We start from the raw sequence: 19553 nt of genomic DNA on the forward strand, positions 1-19553 counted from the left end.
TTAAAAAACCATATACCATTTACTACTTAATTGATCATGTCATTTAAAACTATATGCCATTCACTACTTAGTTGATCATGTCATTTACTACTTAATTGATAAAAATAAGGGTTTGTATTATGTACAAGATAATTTTCTTTAAAAAAAAAGAGTTGGCCAAGTCATTTTTTTAACACTATTTTAATATTAATTACATTATGGTAAAGATTAAAAAATATTTTGGTCATTGATACTCACTTTTATATTTTCCTATATTTTCAAAAAAAATAAAAAATACCCCTAGACACAAATCGACTTGTTAAAATTCATTTTTTCATTAATTTTCAATTTCATTTGAGCGTGTTTTGTTTTAATCGCATTCTTTATATGCTTTTCATATTTTAGTAGATGTTTTTTTTTTTTTTTTTAACATTTTTTTGATTGTTCCGAACTTATTCAACCGATTTACTGGTTAGGCCGGTTAAATCGCTTCCAAGCCCATGTCCGATTAACCGTTCTGGTTCATTTTGTGAACACTGATCTAAAGAAAGAAAGAGAGATCAAATGAACAAATTTACATCTGAAAAAAATTTATATAAGTGCGAGGCTCTAAACAATCAAGTTAGAGTGAACATTAAAATTTTCACTTGAAGAGGTTATTTTGATGCTAAAAGATCCTAGAATTGATCATCTCAACTTCAAGATGTATGGACAATTGACAAAATGGATTTTAAGTTGTGAAAATAGTGCATTTTGTAATATATTTTCAAACCGGTAATTTTTAGGTGTTTATAAATTAAATTTAAATTTTATAATTAAAGATAAAAATAAATTTTCATAATAAAGATTTTCAGTATTGAAAGGGAGAGAAAAAAGAGAGGGAAGCAAACATCTCACATGACCCAAATGCCCCTCGCGGGCGGACACAAACAAAACCGCCGAATGCGACAAAAAGACCACTCAGTAATATAACAATAACTACACATTCCCCATTGACTTTAAGCCTATTAATTTGGCGGCATGCTGCTTCATTAATATCAATTTCCATAAACTCAGAGAAAAATCAAATAAATATTAATAGCAGCAATAATAAATTTTCCCTCTAATTTCCGAAATATCAAAACACGGAATACAAGAAAGTGAAAAGGAATATAAAACTCGCGCTCCAAACTTCTGTTTCTCACTCTTCACATTCTCTCTCTCTCTTCAGTTAAGCGCCATGCCAGAGCCCTGTGATCTGCAAGTTCTTGTCAATGGCCATTCCACATTCTTTGTAAATAAGGTAAGTAAATGGCGAAAAAGTCTTAGCTCTCATGTCAGCAATTGCCTGCAATTTCTTTCTATTTATAGCAACTGTAAATGATTTCACAAGCGATTCCTGTTATGTTACTTGTACCCATTTTATGACTTCTTTAACAGAATCCTCTTACAATCATCTGCAAATTCTTTCCATTTATGGTAGCCTTAAATGACACAGAGAGCAATTCTATTTACTATGCCTCTGGAGAAGGTTCTGTGAATCCATCTCTCTTTAAATCCTTTTCAGATTTAATGACAATTGAAACTGCTGCTTATTATGGAATTTATTCGTCCCAGTGGATTTCTCAGCAGTTTTAGGGGTTGAATCGCCACTTTGGCATGTCCTTTGCGCATTTGTAGTTCATTGTAACAGCGACATTGCATAAGTCCTTCTTTCTGAGATTTATTTCTACTAATAGAAATTTAATGGATTCAAAGTTTCAATCAAACACTGGACAATAATGTAATGGTTTATTTCTGCATTTTATTTCCATTTACAGTTAATACTTCTATTTCTTGCGAAAGCATCTTTACGAAGTTCTTTTCCTTTTGCATTAACTGCTACGATTAAGTACGCTTCTTTCTGCAATTTCTTTTCATTTATAGTAACTGAAAGGTAAACCTTCATCTAATCTCTTCTCTTCATTGTTTCTTCATTCTCAGAGGATAATCTCATCATACTCAGGCCGATTCAGAAAGCTTCTAAATCAAGAAAGAGAAACACTGACCCTAAATCCCATCATCAAGATCAACGATATACCAGGTGGCGCCCATGGCTTCGAGCTGGCATCAAGGTTCTGCTACAACAATGGCAAAATCCACATCTCAACAAAGAACGTTGCCCTCCTCTTCTGTATCTCTATCGCCATGGAAATGAACTCGAAGCTCTCATCCTTTAACCTACTGAACCAGACACAAACCTTTCTCCAAGGCCTCTTTTACTGGACCTTCAACGACACCTTAGCGGCGTTAAAGCAATGCGAATCCTTCGTCAGTGTTGCGGACTCGTCAGGCCTCCTAGACAAGCTCATTGACTCGCTCCTGAACCGAATCGCAGTCAACTCCGATGGAATGTTCCCACACCATTACGGAAAACCGCTTTCTTCTTCTTCTTCCTCCTCTGCTTCGTCTTCACCTGATATATCCGGTTTCCGGTTTTCCCCTGACGTTACGAAACGGGGGTCGAGGCCGTGGTGGTTTGATGACCTAACGGCGTTAAGCCCCGTTATAATCCAACGGTTGTCAGTTACCATGAGGCGTAACGGCGTGGATTCTCTGTTACTTTCCCGCTTTCTACTCCATTACCTAAGGTATGCCGTACTGACACGAGGCAGTTCCGGATCGATAGAAGGTTACAGCGGTATTAGCGAAATTGCTGTTTCAGGGGTGGTTTTGAGGAAAAGCGGTTTTTCTTGCAGGGGTTTATTTGGGGTTTTAAGGGTCGTTTCTGGTTTTGAGGGTAACAAGGATTGCAGGCAAAAGGTAGAGGAATTAATCGGTTCCATGCTTGATCAAGCCACTCTGGATGACATTTTGGTCTCTGGTTTTGTGAAACCGAGTGGTTTCAACAAAAGTGGTATTGGAAAATCCGGTGGCTTTTATGATGTGAGCCTGGTTCTGAGGCTGGTTAGGGTTTTCTTGGGTAGTAATGGAGAGGGTTCGGATATGGATAGGGTGAAGAGAGTGGGGAGGTTGGTTGACAAATATTTGGTCCAAATTGCCCCTGACCCAAGCCTGAAGGTCTCTAAGTTTGTGGCCCTGGTGGTGAGCTTACCTGATTATGCCAGGGACTCTCATGATGGGGTTTATGCTGCCATTGACATGTACCTTCAGGTCAGCCTCTTTCTCTCTCTCTTTTTAATTGGGTTTTGGCGTTTAGCCGTATCGTTTGATCTCCTCTCGTCTCTACATACATTTCATGTTACTTACAGAGTTCTCTCTCTCCTGTTGGGTTAGGTATATTCCATTGGAGCTTTCGCGCTTCACATACATGTCATGTATCTTCAGTTCATTCTCTCTCTCATGTTGGGTTTAGCCATTTCTTTTGACCTCTCTGTCTTTCAATAGATACATGAAATGATGGGTTTAGGCTTTTTTTTTTAACCTTGTCTATCTCCACGTATTCATGTGACCCGGTTTCTACCCGGCCAAGCCTGCATGTGTAGAAATGTGGGCCTCTTAGATGAACTTTAAGACTTAATTTTTAAAGACATGCAATCTATAACACGGAGATCATGAATATGAAAAATAAATAAAATAAAAAAGTTAGAAGTAATAATTTTTAAAGACATGCAATCTATAACATTTGGACCGCTAATTTCCATTGTTTTTAAATAGAACACTTGCATCCATCTTTAAGATGGATGCTTTACATTTTCTGGACTACATATGTAGAAATGCAGTCCAGCCCACATAAAACAATTTTCCTTAATGCTTTGGTGGTTTGTTTCATTTATTTTGTTTTCTGAGGCTAAAAGGACTGAATTTGGTTATATATATATATATATATATATATATATATATATATATTATTTTTTGGAGCAAAGGAGTTGCTATGGAAAGGTCGGTGTGATAGGATTGGTGATTGTATGGAATGTTGTGATATTTTTGGAATGAATATCGATGTTTGTTGGGCCTGGTTGATGGTGAAATGGTGCCTTGATTTTTGGGGCTCTAGGTTTGTGTGTTCCTTTACCAATGGGGAGGGATGGAAGACAGAAAAATATGGGACAAAATAGAGTGAGAAATAGATAATATGCCTAGTTTAGTGTGAGAAAGGGGGGAGACTCGTAGCCTTAGTTTGCATACCAATCAAGGGGGTTGTTTCCGAAAAGTACAAGTCCCTTACTTAAAGCTAACAAAACCTGAAATGTCTCATAAATTGTGTTAAGAGTTTCTCAAAATGCACCAAACTAAGTTCATGCTTTTGGGGTAATGGGAGAGTATGTTTTTAGGCTTCTGTTTTTGGAGCTAAAAATTAGATTTCCATGCAACACTGGAATTGCATTTTCCAATAATGTTTTAAGACGCGGCTTTACCAAATCTTAAAGACATGGCTTTGCCAAAACCTTATCCCCAATAACTCTATTAATATGCAGCCAGGGTGATATGATACTTATTAGTTGCTACAAATAGTGACATGTTAGCAAATGGGCATTAGTGAGATGGACCATACACTGTAAAACTATTTATTTTTGTTACAAGGAGACTATTGATCTTTGTTACAAGGAGGCCATAATTGCTACTAGCCCTTGGATGTCAAATTGGTTGAATTGGGTGTGTCATAAAGTTTGAAAAATATTTTCTGACCTTTAAATTTAATCAATGACAAACTCACAACCCCATGATTTGAAATCTAATAAACAAGAGTAATGGTGACCTTATATTAAAAGCAAACAGTCATTTTATACTTTTTTTTCTTAGTAAAATTATACACGAATAAATGCTAAAAAAGATAACCATGCAAACTTTCACCAAAACATACAAACAAAAGATTTTGGGGGTGTAATAGTGCAGAATCCATTTTTCATCTTTTGAGAGAACACAAGGTTATTCTAGCTTTTAGATTCATGGCTGTGCTGGTGTTGAGGTCTATATTCAATAACTCAACCCTTTGCCTTTTTCTTTTCCTGCTTTGAAATGACTGCTTTCAGCTATATTAAATCCTCTGTCCTTTTTATTTCTTTTCTATTCCTTTCATTTAAAGTGACTCCTACTATGGACATGACCACTCTTTTTCTTTTGCCCTCTCTGCTTTAGGTCTTGTTGAAGGTTAAGGGCCAAATCCCAATCTTCTTTTACTTAGTGGTTTGAACTTTGAACTGCTTTTGTGATTTTATACCTTTTTGGCCAATAATCTAATAAAAGTTTCCAAATTGTGGAAGTGGAGACAAATTTCTCTGACTATCTCCAAAATGAACTCAACTCTCTCTCTCTCTCTCTCTCTCTCTCTGTGATACACAAATGACTGAAACTCTCTAAGAGTTGAGGGAATCGCCCTCTCTAAAAATCACCGAATCTCTCTTTCAATTGCCCTTCTCCTGCTAGAATGGCTGATCACTATCTCTCTCTCTCTCTCTGCGTTACCCAGACAAATAACTGACACTAACAATTCGGGAACCACCCTCTCTAAATCACTGAATCTCTCTATCAATCTCCTTTGCTCCGGCTAGAATGGCTGATTCCGATCTCTCTCTCTCGTTCTACAACACACATGCGCGCACAGACACAAACACTCATTACACACACAAATGATTGAGACTCTAATAACTGATCTGAATCTTCCTCTCTAAGAAAGACCCGATATCTCTTGGATCTCCTTCTCTATGTCTAAATGTGGCTGAACTCCAACTCTCTCTCTGTCTCTCTTTCTTAATATATCTAGGATTTCCTTCTCTCTGTCTAAATGTGGCTGAACTCTAACACTCTCTCTGTCTCTCTCTGCAGGCTCACCAGGGGCTATCATCAGAGGACCGTGCAAAGCTCTGCAAGTCCCTGAATTTTGAGAAGCTCTCTCATGGAGCTTGTAGGCACCTCGCCCACAACCCCAATTTTCCCCCACGTTTGGCCATTCAAGCTCTCGTCTCGCGCCAATCCAGCCCCCAATTACACAGAAAAACACAGTCCTCTCCTTGTTCACCTCTGAACCGACCACAAAAGAAGGAAGAGGTCAAGGCAAGTGTTGATAGGATGAAGAGGAGGGTGGTGGAGCTGGAGAAGGCTTGCAGAGAGATGCAGAGCCAGATGCCTAAGCTCTCAAGGAACACCAAGCTCACTTCTCCCTTGACAAACACCATGCTCTTCTCTAAGCTCTGCTTATGACCTCTCTCGCTCTCTCTCTCTCTCATCATCAAAGAAATGTTTATTTTTCTACTTTTTAACCCTCTCTCTCTCATCAAAGAAGCTTTACTTTTTCTAGTTCTTTTCCTGTTTCAAATTCAATTTTCTCTCATCGTGATTTTTAACTAATCCCTTGCCCATATGCTCTGTTCTCGTGGGAACAGCCACCTTCCTTTTGCGACCTTTCTCTTGGTTTTCAGGAATTGTTTTGGGTGGGATTTTAGCCCTTTTCACATCACCATGTCCGGGATGGGGTTTAGTAGATCATAGGATGAAAAATGAAAAATGAAAAAAGAAAAACCTGTTCTCTTTTTTTTTTAAGTAATTTGTATGATATATGTGTATATGATGAGATAAGCTGTTTGTCTTTGTTTTTGTATGCGAGACTTTTTCTTTGGATTCAAGGAAAATTACTGTGTAGCAGATAATTTTGATATTAGTTGAAAGAGAAAGATGGAGAATTTCCAAGTGATGAGCTCACATTTTTATTCTAGGGATGATGAAGCTTTAGCATAAAGAGGCCGCTGTGCTACTTCCAGTTAAGTCGTTTTCATTATCTCCTTGGGGTAGGATTTTGTCTGTCAAAGGGTGGACAGCTGAACTGTTCTTATTATCTCCAGGTGCAAAACTAGACTCACACTCAATTGTCTGGTGTTAAGATTGGGGAAAATAAATTAAAAATGCGTAAAATCAAATTTTAAAAGGAGATAGAAAAATACAGAAATCTCTAGCGCTCTATTTTCTGAAATCAAAACCAATCTTAGATCGCGCCTCAAGCACATTACTTGATCTATATGAAACTGCCTTGCTGCCATAGATGAGTGATTTTCAGAAAAGGGTGGGGTTTGTATAAGGTGACCAACGTACTTGCAGAAATAATATTATGATGCTATGCAATATTTATTTGAAGTAGACGCTGAAGATTTGATGTACTCTAAAAAAGCGGCACTTTTTTTTTTAGATAGTCTTAAAGCTACATCATCCTAATAAAATAATAAAATAAAGATAGTAGATTATGAGAATCGTACTTCCACATTAAAGTTGCAGCCTTACATTAATTTTTTCTGTAAATAATTTTGAGTTCGGGCTAGATTTAGCCGCCTGTAATTATACCCCTAACCCAGTTTAAAAAACCAGTTTTGGGACTTTTTCTTTAGGCTGTTGAAATTTTTTCTTTCATACGGAAGAGCTTTTTCCATGTAGCTGAGACTTGAGAGAGAGAGAGCGAGAAAGATGGGATACTCAACTGTATTTCAGCTTCCTAAAAGGCTCCCCAGCAATATATTAGTTCCCATCGAGTTAAATTTTATGTCTTCATCTACGGTAGCAACGGCACAATATAGACCCTATCACAACTGCCCTAAGATCTTTTGTGTTCACTGACTTTGCTTCTGAATTATCTAGGGGGGAAATATCATTTAAAGGATCGTAACTACTTATAAAATTATTCACCCAAAAAAAAGCCCTAAAATAAAATAGTTCACCCAAAAAAATAGTTAAAAAAAAATACTTTCGTTAAGAGGGTCAAAATATTCTAATTAAAATGCATAAGTTTTATTTTTAATTGTCTTCTCACCTAAATACTTCTTCAAGAAATATCTTCAAAAATATCTAAATTGCTTTTTGGAAACCCCGAACAAGAAGGGTCAGTCTAGTGATTTGACCTACTCAAGAGGCCCTATGACTCGAGTATACCTATTTATCTAAGGTGAACCAAAATACTAAAATAGCCTCACTTGTTTAGGGTTCTTAAGCCATTTGGGCATTTTGAAAGATATTTTTTTATTAGGTACTTGGTGAATAGAAAATAAAAAATAAGTCATTAGGATTAATTGGATGTTTTGATCCTCTTAGTGAATTATAAGGGATTTTGATATCTTAATGATATTTTCATTTACATGGTCGAGAGATTATCATCATCATTCAAGCCAATGTTGGTGAGTCAGCTCAAACTTGCTTGAGTAACATGGGTTTATTAGGTACTTGGTGAATAGAAAATAAAAAAATAAAGTCATTAGGATTAATTGGATGTTTTGATCCTCTTAGTGAATTACAAGGGATTTTGATATCTTAATGATATTTTCATTTATATGTTAGAGAGATTATCATCATCATTCAAGCCAATGCTGGTGAGTCAGCTCAAACTTGCCTGAGTAACATGTGGCGAGCCTGAGTATTCCCAAGTTGGGTGTCTAACTAAGGGATCCTAAAAAGGAATTGTTTTAAAAAATTTACAAACAAGAAATCTATTTGCATCATGTTTTTTATGTGTTCTATTATTTTGGAAAAGATTGAAAAGTATTTTGGCCATGAATACTCATTTTTATTTTTTTTTCGTATTTTTTAGATTATTTTTTAATATATTCCTGGTCACAAATTAATCTTTAAAATCTAAATTTTTTGCTACTTTTTTAGCCTCATTAAGATATGTTTTTTAGCCTCATTTTCATAATCTATATATTTTCTATTTTTTTTGGATTTATTGGTTTTCCTTATTTTTTTAACACTATTTTTGCCCAATCGATACCTGCTCAACTTAGGGTCGGTTATCCGAACTGGTATCGGGTTACCCTGACTCAGCTCATGGCAAGTTTCTATGACCGATTTGTGCTATTGAACGCTGATTCGAATCTTATCCAAACTAATTGAGGTATGCCAGACAATAATGTAATTCCCCATACATACATACATGTTGGTTTTATTTCAATAGCTTGTGTGGAGAAGGCAATTTGCTTTTTCTATGAAACAGGCAAGGCATTTTTTTGTGAACTCAAAGAGCAAAAGCTCTGCACGTTACAGCACATGGGGTTTATTGGCATGTTTTCATGACACCTGAATTGCAAGGATGGGAACTGAGAAGGACACGGCTTGGCAAAATAAATGGTAGAGAACAAATGGATTCATCAATGGCTCCTTTCTCTCTCATCACTCCATGTTTTAGAAAATGAGTGAATGCATTTAATGGTTCCGTCAGAGAGAGGGTAGCATGGGGACCAGGTGACTTAATTTGCTTGTCTACAGGGAATGCCTTGGCGGTTTGGAGGATACATGCTATAGACCTACTAAAACTTTTTAAATAATCATTCTCTCTCTCTCTCTAAGTTGGCATAAAGTATAATTAATGTTTGAAAAAAGGTTATACAAGGAGGCAAAAGTGGTAATGTTCTATCTATTTTAATTGAATGGTATGTGTTTTTAAGATAAATGCATTAAAATACATCTAATCTACATCGTTGAGCTAATTTAGTACACACGACCTTACTATTTATGAGTAAAATTACGGCCTTATATGAACTACACCCTCGATCTTTTGTTTCATATCTAAAGATGAACCGGACAAACTCATTAGGGGAACAAATTTATATAAGGTTGATGCCCTATATTGTAGAATTAAGGCGCAACTAAAATATATATAAAAAAAAATGCGTTTTGACTTTGAAAAACCATCTGATTGATCATTTTGACATCGAGATATATGAATATGAAAAAAAAAAAAAAAAAAGAGATTTGAAGTTTAATAAAATAGTAAATCTTACAATACATTATCTGAACCGTCAATTTTCAATATTTTCATGTGTTTATAAGATTTGCTTGGTTTGGACTATTTTGAAATTTAAAATTTTATAGTTTGAAATGAAAATAGATTCATTGGCTATTCTAAGAATTTTCGACACCAAAATTGTATCATTTGACAAAGTATGGAGCTCAATGGTTTAGGGTTGTAAGTCTTTATGGAAATCACACCCAAGTTAATATGGTTTTACTCTACTAAAAATTCATTGAGTTTGCCAAATGTAAAGGAATGCATAGTAAAAGAATGTGTTTCTTTTAATTAGTAATTAAATACCAAGTGAAATCTAAATTTTTGTAGACGGTAATGCACACCTACTGCATTTTAATTTCTCAAAAATTTATCAAATTATAACCAAATGATTAACTATTAATCACGGTCTTTTCCTCCCATTTCTAAAGAACCATATATATTTATGTCGTACCGGAGTCTATGTAAATATGTAAGAATCCTACTCCGTATTACAAACGGAATGAATCTATTATAAAATGAAAAAAAACAGAAGAAGCCATACATTGAAGTTTCTATAAGGCTTAGGCTTTATGAAAACAAAAAAAAGGCATCAACTCAAATCCTCATCCAGAAAGCACTTTCTAAAACAAAAATCTCTATGAAACTCAAAAAATGGTACAGGATCTTTGAACACTTATTTTTAGGGAGAAATGGACAGTTTAGATATTTTTTTAAAATATATATTATTTTTGGAGTTTGAAATTTTTTTTTGTTTTTATGACTATAAAATTCAAAACCAAGCTGATTGACGTAAAGATTTTTCAATACTTGAATTACAATTTTCTATAAGCTAAAGGTGAGGCGTTACTTATTTTGATAGGAGTGCAGCCCTATCAAACTATTTTCATACATAAAAACCACATATAAAGTCCCTATCTCGTTTCTCATAAGACTTTCCTAATTCCCTCAAGCTTAGACATAGAATCAAATATTAAATAGTACAAAATCAGCTCATTAATAGTAGATTGAAGCATTTTCAGGCATAGTAGCTAATAAAGTGAAAATCGTCATTTTTCCTATCCAAAACTCTTCCTGAATGTTGAACCCAAAATTTCAGAAGTTCGTTAGTCCAGTTAGAGAAAGAAGTGGACTATACTATGGTTTCAGGCACCGGTTCTTCTGTCTTCCAAAGGTTAGAGAGAGAAATGGCTTCAAATCTCAGGCACCCGTGCTTCTCTCTTCAATGCTCCCAAAATGAACAAGTCCCATTTTATAGAGAGAGAAGTAAACCAGGATTGCAGGCACCTTCTTCTCCCTCCTTTTCTCTCATAAAATTTAAATGTCGGTTAATTTAGAGAGGTATAATGGTCGCTGGTTGGAGCCACCAGTGCCTTTTTCTCATAAAGAGGTGCACCACCATCAAACAAGTACACCAAATTCATTCTCTCATGATCACGACGGGCCTCTCTCACTGCAACTTTGCCATGAGCAAAATCATCCATTTTTGTGCAGTTTCGGATCCAAAAAACCTCGAATATGCTTTGTCACTCTTCAATCAAGTAACTAATCCAACCAATTTTATATGGAACACCATGATCAGAGGATTCTCCATTAGCCAAAACCCTCAAAAAGCAATCCTCATTTTCACCAAAATGCTTCAAAAGTCTTTGTCTCCTGATAAGCACACGTTCCCTTTCGTCCTAAGAGCTTGTGTAAACTCTAAACAAGGGAATGTGATTTATACCCATGTCCTAAAAAATGGCTTAGTCCATGATACATTTGTTTGTAATTCTCTTATTGCAATGTATTCTAAATGTGATGCTTTGGATTGTGCATATCGCGTGTTTGATGAAACCCCACAAAGAGACGTGGTCACGTGGACAGCTCTGATTGATGGCTATGTTCGGGCTAATCGGGCAACTATGGGCCTAGATTTGTTCGCTAAGATGAGATTGGTTGGTATTGAACCAGATGAGATAACCATGGTTAGTGTTCTCTGTGCAATTGGGTTAGTTGGGGCTTTGCGTTTGGGGAGATGTGTCCATGCTCACTTTATAGAGCCAAAGAAAGTTATTTATGACTCAATTTTGGGTTGCGCACTTCTTGATATGTATGCCAAGTGCCAAGACATTGATAGTGCTCGTTTAGTTTTCGACAAGATGCCTTATGGAAACTCTATTGCTTGGAGTGCAATGATAACTGGATATATACAGTGTGGCAGGTTTAAGGAAGCATTGGATTCTTTGCAAGACATGCATAAGGAGGGGTTAAGGCCTGATCAAGCAATACTGGCAAGTGTGCTTACTGGGTGTGCACAATTGGGTGCCTTGGACCAAGGTAGATGGATTCATGCATATATAGAAAGGAACAAAATTGACTTAAATTTGAGGTTAGGAACGGCACTTATAGATATGTATGCTAAGTGTGGGTGCATATTTCAAGCATTCAATGTTTTTAATTCATTGCGTAATAAGGATGTGTATCCATGGACGGCCATGATTGGAGGATTGGCAATGAACGGTAGTGCTAAGGTTGCTTTATGTCTCTTCTCTAAGATGGAGAGGGTGGGGATTCGACCCAATTCCATTACTTACATTGGAGTTCTTTGCGCTTGTTCACATGGAGGATTAGTGGAACAGGGAAAAAACCATTTCAATAGAATGACCCAAGTTTATGGAATTGCCCCTAAAATAGAGCACTATGGTTGTATGATTGACCTTTTAGGACGGGCAGGACTTTTAAAAGAGGCAATGAGTATGATTCAAAGTATGTCTATGGAACCTAGTGCTGGTGTATGGGGGGCCTTGTTTAGTGCTTGTATGATACACAAGGATGTTGAGCTAGGTGAGATTATAGGAAAGCATCTCATCAAGTTGCAACCTCATCATAGTGGTAGATATATGCTTCTCGCCAACTTGTATGCATTAGACGATAGGTGGGATGATGTAGCCTACATAAGGAGATTGATGAAAACCAAAGGGGTTGAAAAGATCCCAGGTTGTAGCCTGATAGAGGTGAATGGTGCCATTCATGAATTTGTAGCATTGGATATGTCACATCCCAGTTTCAAAGGAATTTATTTAATGCTAGATGCAATCAAAATGGGCCTGAGAGGAGCTGGTTATATGCCAAACACAATTCAAGCATTTGCTTGACACTGATGAAGAATAAAGGTAGCAAAGATTCTTTATTCTAACGTGAAAAATAAGATCACCCAAGCAAGTGATTCTTGCATTGGCCATCCATATGCCATCCCTGGTGAACCCAAGCAGCAGTGATCCATCGATTCTCCTAGATGGTTCATGAGGGCAGAGCAGACATTTTCAAAAGCAATGGCCATAATGGGAGCAGGCCAAAGTTGTCGTATTTTGATGATCTAGCACTAGTTATATATTTTTTTGTAACTGCAAGGATGCTTTACTTATTTCTCCCTTGTCTTTTCAACATGTTCAAAATTGGGGAACTAACATGTATATGATACTTTCATTAATTTAGGGAAGATAATTGACCGTTACATGGAGACCCATATGGCTCCAACGGTGGATTCCAATGAGAATTATTCATCTGGCAATGCTTTGTTTGGAAATACAGAATTGGTTGGCATGCATCCCCTCTGTCAAATAGCATCGAATTAAAACTTTATGGTATAATTGACGTCGAATGCCAACTTTTCTGTCCCGTGACAAAAATAAAAATAAAAATGATGATGATGAAGAAGAAGATTTCAAATACCTATACATAGTCCATTTGAAAGGTACTGGCTACAACAAACTTGTACTTATAAATTACAACCCAGCTTATCTACCAAACAAATGAAGATATCAACACAAGCATCAATACATTGACAACATATATAACAAGGGAGATTATAACACATGTTTAGCCTTTCAGAAAGAGCAATTCTAATGGGATGGTGGATAAATTAAGACCCAAGGTACAGACACAAGTTTTGCAGCCCTTAATATCTACCTAATCTTGAAGGGATCTTCTTGCCAAAATTATGTTTCATTAAATAGGAGGATGAATTCATGAATTTAGGCTCTACAAAGGCCTTCTATTCTTACAAATCAAGGAAAGGAGAGAGTAGTGATTTGATTGTGGGCCACAGTTCCTATCCAAAGTCTCCCATTCACCTCTTTAACCTCACTGACTAGTTTTGCTACATCACCTCTTCTATCTTCTAAGACTTCTACAATCTCTCTATCCTCATTGAAGAGGGCTATGACTGTGTACATCTTCATTCCCATTTTCCTAGCTAAAATGCTCATCTTTAGGGGCAACCTGAAATATATGTTTCTAATCCATGGATTGTGAGAGAGTATCTCCTGGACAGGTGTTCGACAACAGTCAATTGCAACCCAAAATTGGCCCTTATCATTCAGTCTCACATTGTCCGGGAAACCAGGCAAATCTGCAAACAGCTCCATGCTTCCAGCTTTTGGTCCCTCCAGCCAATATCTCATTATCCTAACACAAAAAATAATTTAATTAAGGATCAATGGAAGCCCAAATCCCAAGAAGCTTCCCTTTTTGAAGGGATTTTTTTTTTAACAATGAGTTGAAAATGCCATACCCAAACTGTAAGAGGTAAATCTGATTGCATTCTTGACTGGAAAAAGCTCTACTTGGAAACAGTTCTTCCTTAAATAACCCCTCCTGATTGGTTTTCATGATTCTTTTTTAAAGATTTTGCATTTTAGAAAAATGAAATCAACCTCTGTAAAGAGGAATTTGTTTGAAATGCTCCTTATCTAGATTAACTTGTGTAAGTAGTGTCTCTTTCTCTACTTATTTCCTGAACTAGTCCTTTTCTTTCTACTGCCCATCAAAATCCTCAACTAGCTCATACAGAAAATGCATAATAGAACCAAGATGACTCCAAAATCCAAGTTATGGGAACTGTTCCATGTTTTAAAACTTTCCGTTATATCACTTAAGTAACCCTCTTTCTTTCTAGTCACATAATTGTAGCCAAGTTGAGTCCAAAGTCCCAATTTTAGTCCTTTCTCAAGCATTTCATAATTGATCCTCATCTTAATTAGATGCATACTGGAACTTTGAACATGAGAGTATGTATATATTACCTGCAATTTGTGGTCTCAGTGAAGAGGAGATATGTTTGATCTTTAGATATCTGCACTCCATTTGCAAAGGACAAACCTCTAAGAACAACTGAGGTCATTTTAGTTAAAGGATCATATCTGAGTAGTCTTCCTGTATCCTCTCCTTCCAATAGTATAAAGAAATGATTCCTACACCAAAGACCACTACATGAGATCCTATGAATTTCTATGTGAACCAAAGAATAAGCTAGAAGTGTTTCATAAATCTTACAATCTATTGTATCTTCTGCTAGTGTCAGTGAAGAAAATGGACCCATTTCTATGGATGTCTAAGTCATTTGCAAAAAGGATTGGCTCTCCTTCTGCATGAGTAGCCAAAGGGGTAGCGATCCCCCCTTGCGGACCCACCATCATGAGGCCATGGTAGGCATCTGCAATGTACAAGTCTCCACTCTTTCTGTTGAACCGCAGGCCGAGAGGCCGGCCACACCTGTGCTCGTGCTTTGATTGCTTTGATGTGGTTGAGTGGATACCATTAGCACATAGGCTCTCAGACCTATTTTTCAAAAAATAAAATAAATCAATATCATACAGCCATTATTTCATATCCAGCTGCATCCATGAGTGTAACATATCACGAGGTAAAATGTAAGATGTTGCAATCCATATATTTTCAAGTTTGTTCTTCCCAAAGTCATTTTCTATCCCATAAACTCTTTAAGGTATACATCTAATTAGAAGGTAGTCAGTGGTAAGTAGCTATGCGTATTGCCTTCAAGAACTAATGGGAAAGAGTAGTTTCTTTTTTTAAAAAATTTTCTTCCTTTTATTCTAGACTCAAGGATTGTGGCCCCAGTACTATACTTTTTAGGAATCTGTAAATTGGAATCAATAAGAATAGAAATAAGGGCGGTCTATGTTTATTGAGTCCTACCACTAATGCAAAACAACTGTGAATTGTATATTTACTAAATGGAACTATATCACTGGCAAAAATGGACGTCTATATTTCTTCATTCCAGTGTTTAAAAAATCGCCAACTTGGCAGGCCAAGCGAGAAAACTTCATAACTCCTTACGAGTCCAAGACTGAGTCCATATTTTAAACCCTGCTTCATTCTTACCAGCCGGGAGTAACGAGTGCAAAGGTCTCCCATCCTAGACCATCCCCCATCCACCTCACAACTCGGCCATCGGCCAAGCCAGTGTAAGGACCCCTTCCCTCTAAGTCAAAGTCTATCGACTCGGGGCCGTAGACCTCATTGACAAACTCTCTCTTCCCGAACCGCAGGCGGCTCTGGTTATCTTTTGGCCAATTCGCCATAACTTCTCTATAAGGAGCTATATTGTGCCTTACTGGTCTGAAGTCGTGGCCCCCTAAAGGTCCCAAGTGAAAGGGATTCAAGACAATGAAGGCTATAGCAAGTGCTATGAGGGCAAGTAGTAGGTGTTGGCATGGCCCTTCATGCCCAAAGAAGCTTATTTTCTCCATGGCCAAGTTCTTTGAGTACAGAAGAAGAGAGTAGAAACTACTTTAGAGGATTGCTGTGTATTTGTTCAATCTAATTTATAAGTAGTATCACACTAGGAACATGGAGTGGTGATGGTTGGGAGTGAGTGAATGTTAGTTGGCCATGCTTTTGGTGCTCCCAAAAAGCACATGGATGGATGGATGGATTATGAAGGACTACAAATCACTCTTGGAAGGCCCTCTTCTTACAATTAGTGGAGAGAGAGTTGTAACCTCCACCTTCCCTTTTGACATTTCCACAATCTCCTCTTTTTTTACCTGAGGTGGCGATCCTACTTTTAGACATGCTAGAGACAGACCACCCTCCCTTTTTTTATAATCGGACCAATTCCTCTTTTTGTCTAAGCCTAGGAGTGAAGTGGCTTTTATTATTTCTAGGATCTGCATCCTGATTCGGTTATCTTTATCTGGAATCGGTGGGGACCCATCTAGTTTCTCATGGGGAAATAGAAATTGGTCTGATTTTAAGGGGTTTTGTCAAGAATTGAGCTAGTCTAGAAAGGAACTGGGTGATTAGGATTGCTTAATCGTTAGGTTTGCACCCAATTTACTTTTTAATATTTTAAATTTTAACTATTTAATATGTAAAATATTAATTTTAGTACTCTCAAGGAAGGACACTAGGCACATGTGATCAAGGTGAAGGGTGGCATTACATGACATCTGCAGTTCTATTTTTAGAACCCCTTCCTCAGTGATCTATCCAAAAAAAATTAGTATTCTCTATAATAGTTGTAAGAAATGGTCGACCCAAATTAGGGAGGTCCCCAACGATCTACTCCATAACAGTTACAAGAATGGGTGATCCGAATCAAGGAGTTGTCAATCTTAAAAAACGAGAAAAGTTTATAAAGAGCCGAGACTCTAAACAATCAAATTCGAACCTACCTCAAAAATTTCACTAGAAGATATTGCTTTGATGCTCAAATATCCTCAAAATCATCATCTCGATATCAAGATGCATGGACATGATAAATAAATGGATTTCAAGTTTTGAAACTAGTGTATTTTGTAATACACTTTTGGACCGTCAAATTTCAAGATTTTCAGGTTTTCATAGATCTCTCGAACTACATTATTTTTTAAGGTTTAAACTTTATAAATAGAGATGAAAACATATTTTAAGGCTATCAAAAAGATTTTCGGCATTGAAACCATATTTTTTGACACCATTTGAAGGTAGGCTCTACTTTGGTTGCTTAGAGCCTAGGCTCCATACAAACCGCACCCTGAAAAAATTGATACATCTACAAAACAAGGATATAGAAGTTTCCAAAAATTATTAGTACAAAGATAAATTACGAGTACCTTAACATAACCCGAAGTCCAATAGATAATTTCCCTTTATTTTATGGGTACGTGTACAAATAGGATAAAGATTTGGTAAGCCGAGGAGATTATGCCAATGCACATCTCCCACATTGAAGGAGAGGGGGTGATTTTGATAGTTGAGAGTGGTAGATGCATTTTTTTTAGCATAAGTTTTTTTTTCCATTTAAAGTAAGTAGATGAGATGCATGTGTATGTAAAATTAACGGTCGATTGGACTATATTTTTTAGGGTTATATTAGGGTGCTCACACTATGGAGTAATTTATCATTGTACTCAACAAAATTTGAACATTTCAATGTGGGAGATGGGCGATGCATAATCCCCTTAGCTTACCAAATATTTATCCTATTTGTAGGTACCCATAAAATAAAATGAATTTATCTAAAATACTCCTTTATTCGTGATATTGAAAAAAACCCATTTTTTCAAAAACCTCACTAATACCTCACTAATACCTCATTTCAAGCATCAACTTAGAATCTCCAAGGTCCAAAGTTGGTGTTTGAGACATTTGTTGGGAGTTGAATTTGTTAATTATTTTTCTTTAGATCCTGAATGTTCGTAGTTAATGCTTGGAATAACTTCAAATCCTCAATGGCCAAAGTAAAATAATGAATTAAGAGATTAAACTTCAAACCTTCAAGTTCTAAAGTAGGATAATTTGGGAGAAAAAAAGCATGTAAAATCCAACTTTTGAGATGGATTTCTAAAATAATGGTAATTTAGAGGGATATTAGTATAAATTTCTCTAGTTAAGTTCTAAAATAATGGCAATTTAGAGGGATATTGATATAACTTTCTCTAGTACTTAACCCCAAAAAATAGGGTTTAGGATATCTAGTTTCTACAAACTTATATGATGCACAAGTATGCATGGCTAGCCATATACAAAGGGTGTGGTTTATATAAAGTTGCAACCTTAAACAATCCAATTAAGGTGCGCCTCCAAATTTTATCATAACATGTAATTTTGGTATAAAAATTTCTTAGAATTATCTAAAAATCTATTTTCATATTTAATTATAAAATTTGAAACTCCAAAAATGGTTAAAATCAAGTAGCTCTATAAACATATGAAAATAGACGATCTAGATAATGTGTTGCAAGATACATTATTTATAAGACTTAAATTATTATTTTTTCCATTTTCATACATCTTGATGCCGAGATAATCAATTAAAGGGTTTTTCAACATTAAAACAAAACTTTCCGATCAATTTTTTAGGTGCATCTTTATTTCTACATTTTAAGGTTGCGACCTTATGTAAACTTTTTCCCTTTACAAAAAATAAGTCAAATTACATTAGAGTGATGATTAAGCAATTCCACATTTAGAAGGAGCCTCTACTTCCATTTTTGTTTTTATGCAAGAAAAGATAGTGAACTGGCTTTAATCTGCATGCTGGGAGTGTATATGAGTATCAACGATTCTCGTAGAGCCGTTGCGGTTTTTTGTGTTTTTCGCATGAAAAATCTACCATACCATTTTTGTGTCAGAGAAAGACCTATGGGACATTATGTTTTAGAAATACAAATTAACAACAAGAGAGTATTTTTGTCCAAAAATAATAATTATTTTACTTGAGGGGTGTTCACAAGGAAAAATAGTGTTAGGTTAAATATTGTAGTGTCAAAAGTGTCTGGAGAGCATGCCTGGAAAGTACAAATGAAAAGTAACCATAATTTTCACTATTTTGTGGGATTGTATAATATGAGGCCACTTATCTTTGACACAAGGAGATCACAATTGCTTATAACCATCCGATCCGATATGAAATCTGATAGTTTGCGTGTGTCATAAAGTTTGAAAAAAAATATTTTGAATTTTGAGCTTGGTCAATGCAATAAATGCCACCGACTAATTTTACATCCAATGGTCAAGATTAATTGTGACTACCTTGTATCAAAGGTAAATTGTTTCATTGTATATATCTTTTTATTTCATATAAAATATCGGTATCGTTATAGTTACCCATTCTCTTTCTTCA

At 36.1% G+C, this 19553-nt stretch overlaps 3 protein-coding genes across 3 annotated transcripts; 2 read left to right on the forward strand and 1 right to left on the reverse strand.

Annotated features, from left to right (window-relative positions):
* The first annotated feature begins 1192 nt into the window (after positions 1–1192).
* Positions 1193–6585, forward strand: LOC18437637 (BTB/POZ domain-containing protein At3g19850). The gene is made up of 3 exons (XM_020669453.2): positions 1193–1261; positions 1942–3111; positions 5725–6585. Exons 1-3 carry the CDS (start codon positions 1199–1201, stop codon positions 6097–6099), a joined length of 1608 nt encoding a protein of 535 aa, XP_020525112.1. The 5' UTR covers positions 1193–1198; the 3' UTR covers positions 6100–6585.
* A 3822-nt stretch (positions 6586–10407) lies between these two features.
* On the forward strand, positions 10408–13233 carry LOC105420939 (pentatricopeptide repeat-containing protein At1g08070, chloroplastic). The gene has a single exon (XM_011626495.3). It carries the CDS (start codon positions 11005–11007, stop codon positions 12793–12795), a length of 1791 nt encoding a protein of 596 aa, XP_011624797.2. The 5' UTR covers positions 10408–11004; the 3' UTR covers positions 12796–13233.
* Positions 13234–13362: 129 nt separating this feature from the next.
* Positions 13363–16246, reverse strand: LAP3 (Calcium-dependent phosphotriesterase superfamily protein). Its single transcript, XM_006847842.4, has 4 exons — positions 15827–16246; positions 14975–15259; positions 14725–14892; positions 13363–14107 (listed from the first exon to the last, which is right to left on the reverse strand). Exons 1-4 carry the CDS (start codon positions 16192–16194, stop codon positions 13708–13710), a joined length of 1221 nt encoding a protein of 406 aa, XP_006847905.1. The 5' UTR covers positions 16195–16246; the 3' UTR covers positions 13363–13707.
* Between the last annotated feature and the right edge of the window lie 3307 nt (positions 16247–19553).

This window comes from Amborella trichopoda, chromosome 9 (assembly GCF_054954075.1).
Source record: "Amborella trichopoda isolate Santa Cruz 75 chromosome 9, AtrichopodaSantaCruz75HAP2 v2.0, whole genome shotgun sequence".
Taxonomy (NCBI): domain Eukaryota; kingdom Viridiplantae; phylum Streptophyta; class Magnoliopsida; order Amborellales; family Amborellaceae; genus Amborella; species Amborella trichopoda.

What these genes read in the sequence shown, in the direction of transcription:
- LAP3 (XM_006847842.4), bottom strand. Translation starts at nt 16,194, where the DNA reads ATGGAGAAAATAAGCTTCTTTGGGCATGAAGGGCCATGCCAACACCTA. An exon ending in AGCAGAAGATACAATAGATT is followed by an intron (nt 14,893 to 14,974) that starts GTAAGATTTATG and finishes TCTTTGGTGTAG; the next exon opens with GAATCATTTCTTTATACTAT. An exon ending in ACTGAGACCACAAATTGCAG is followed by an intron (nt 14,108 to 14,724) that starts GTAATATATACA and finishes TTTTTGTGTTAG; the next exon opens with GATAATGAGATATTGGCTGG.
- LOC18437637 (XM_020669453.2), top strand. Translation starts at nt 1,199, where the DNA reads ATGCCAGAGCCCTGTGATCTGCAAGTTCTTGTCAATGGCCATTCCACA. An exon ending in CCACATTCTTTGTAAATAAG is followed by an intron (nt 1,262 to 1,941) that starts GTAAGTAAATGG and finishes CTTCATTCTCAG; the next exon opens with AGGATAATCTCATCATACTC. An exon ending in CCATTGACATGTACCTTCAG is followed by an intron (nt 3,112 to 5,724) that starts GTCAGCCTCTTT and finishes CTCTCTCTGCAG; the next exon opens with GCTCACCAGGGGCTATCATC.
- LOC105420939 (XM_011626495.3), top strand. Translation starts at nt 11,005, where the DNA reads ATGGTCGCTGGTTGGAGCCACCAGTGCCTTTTTCTCATAAAGAGGTGC.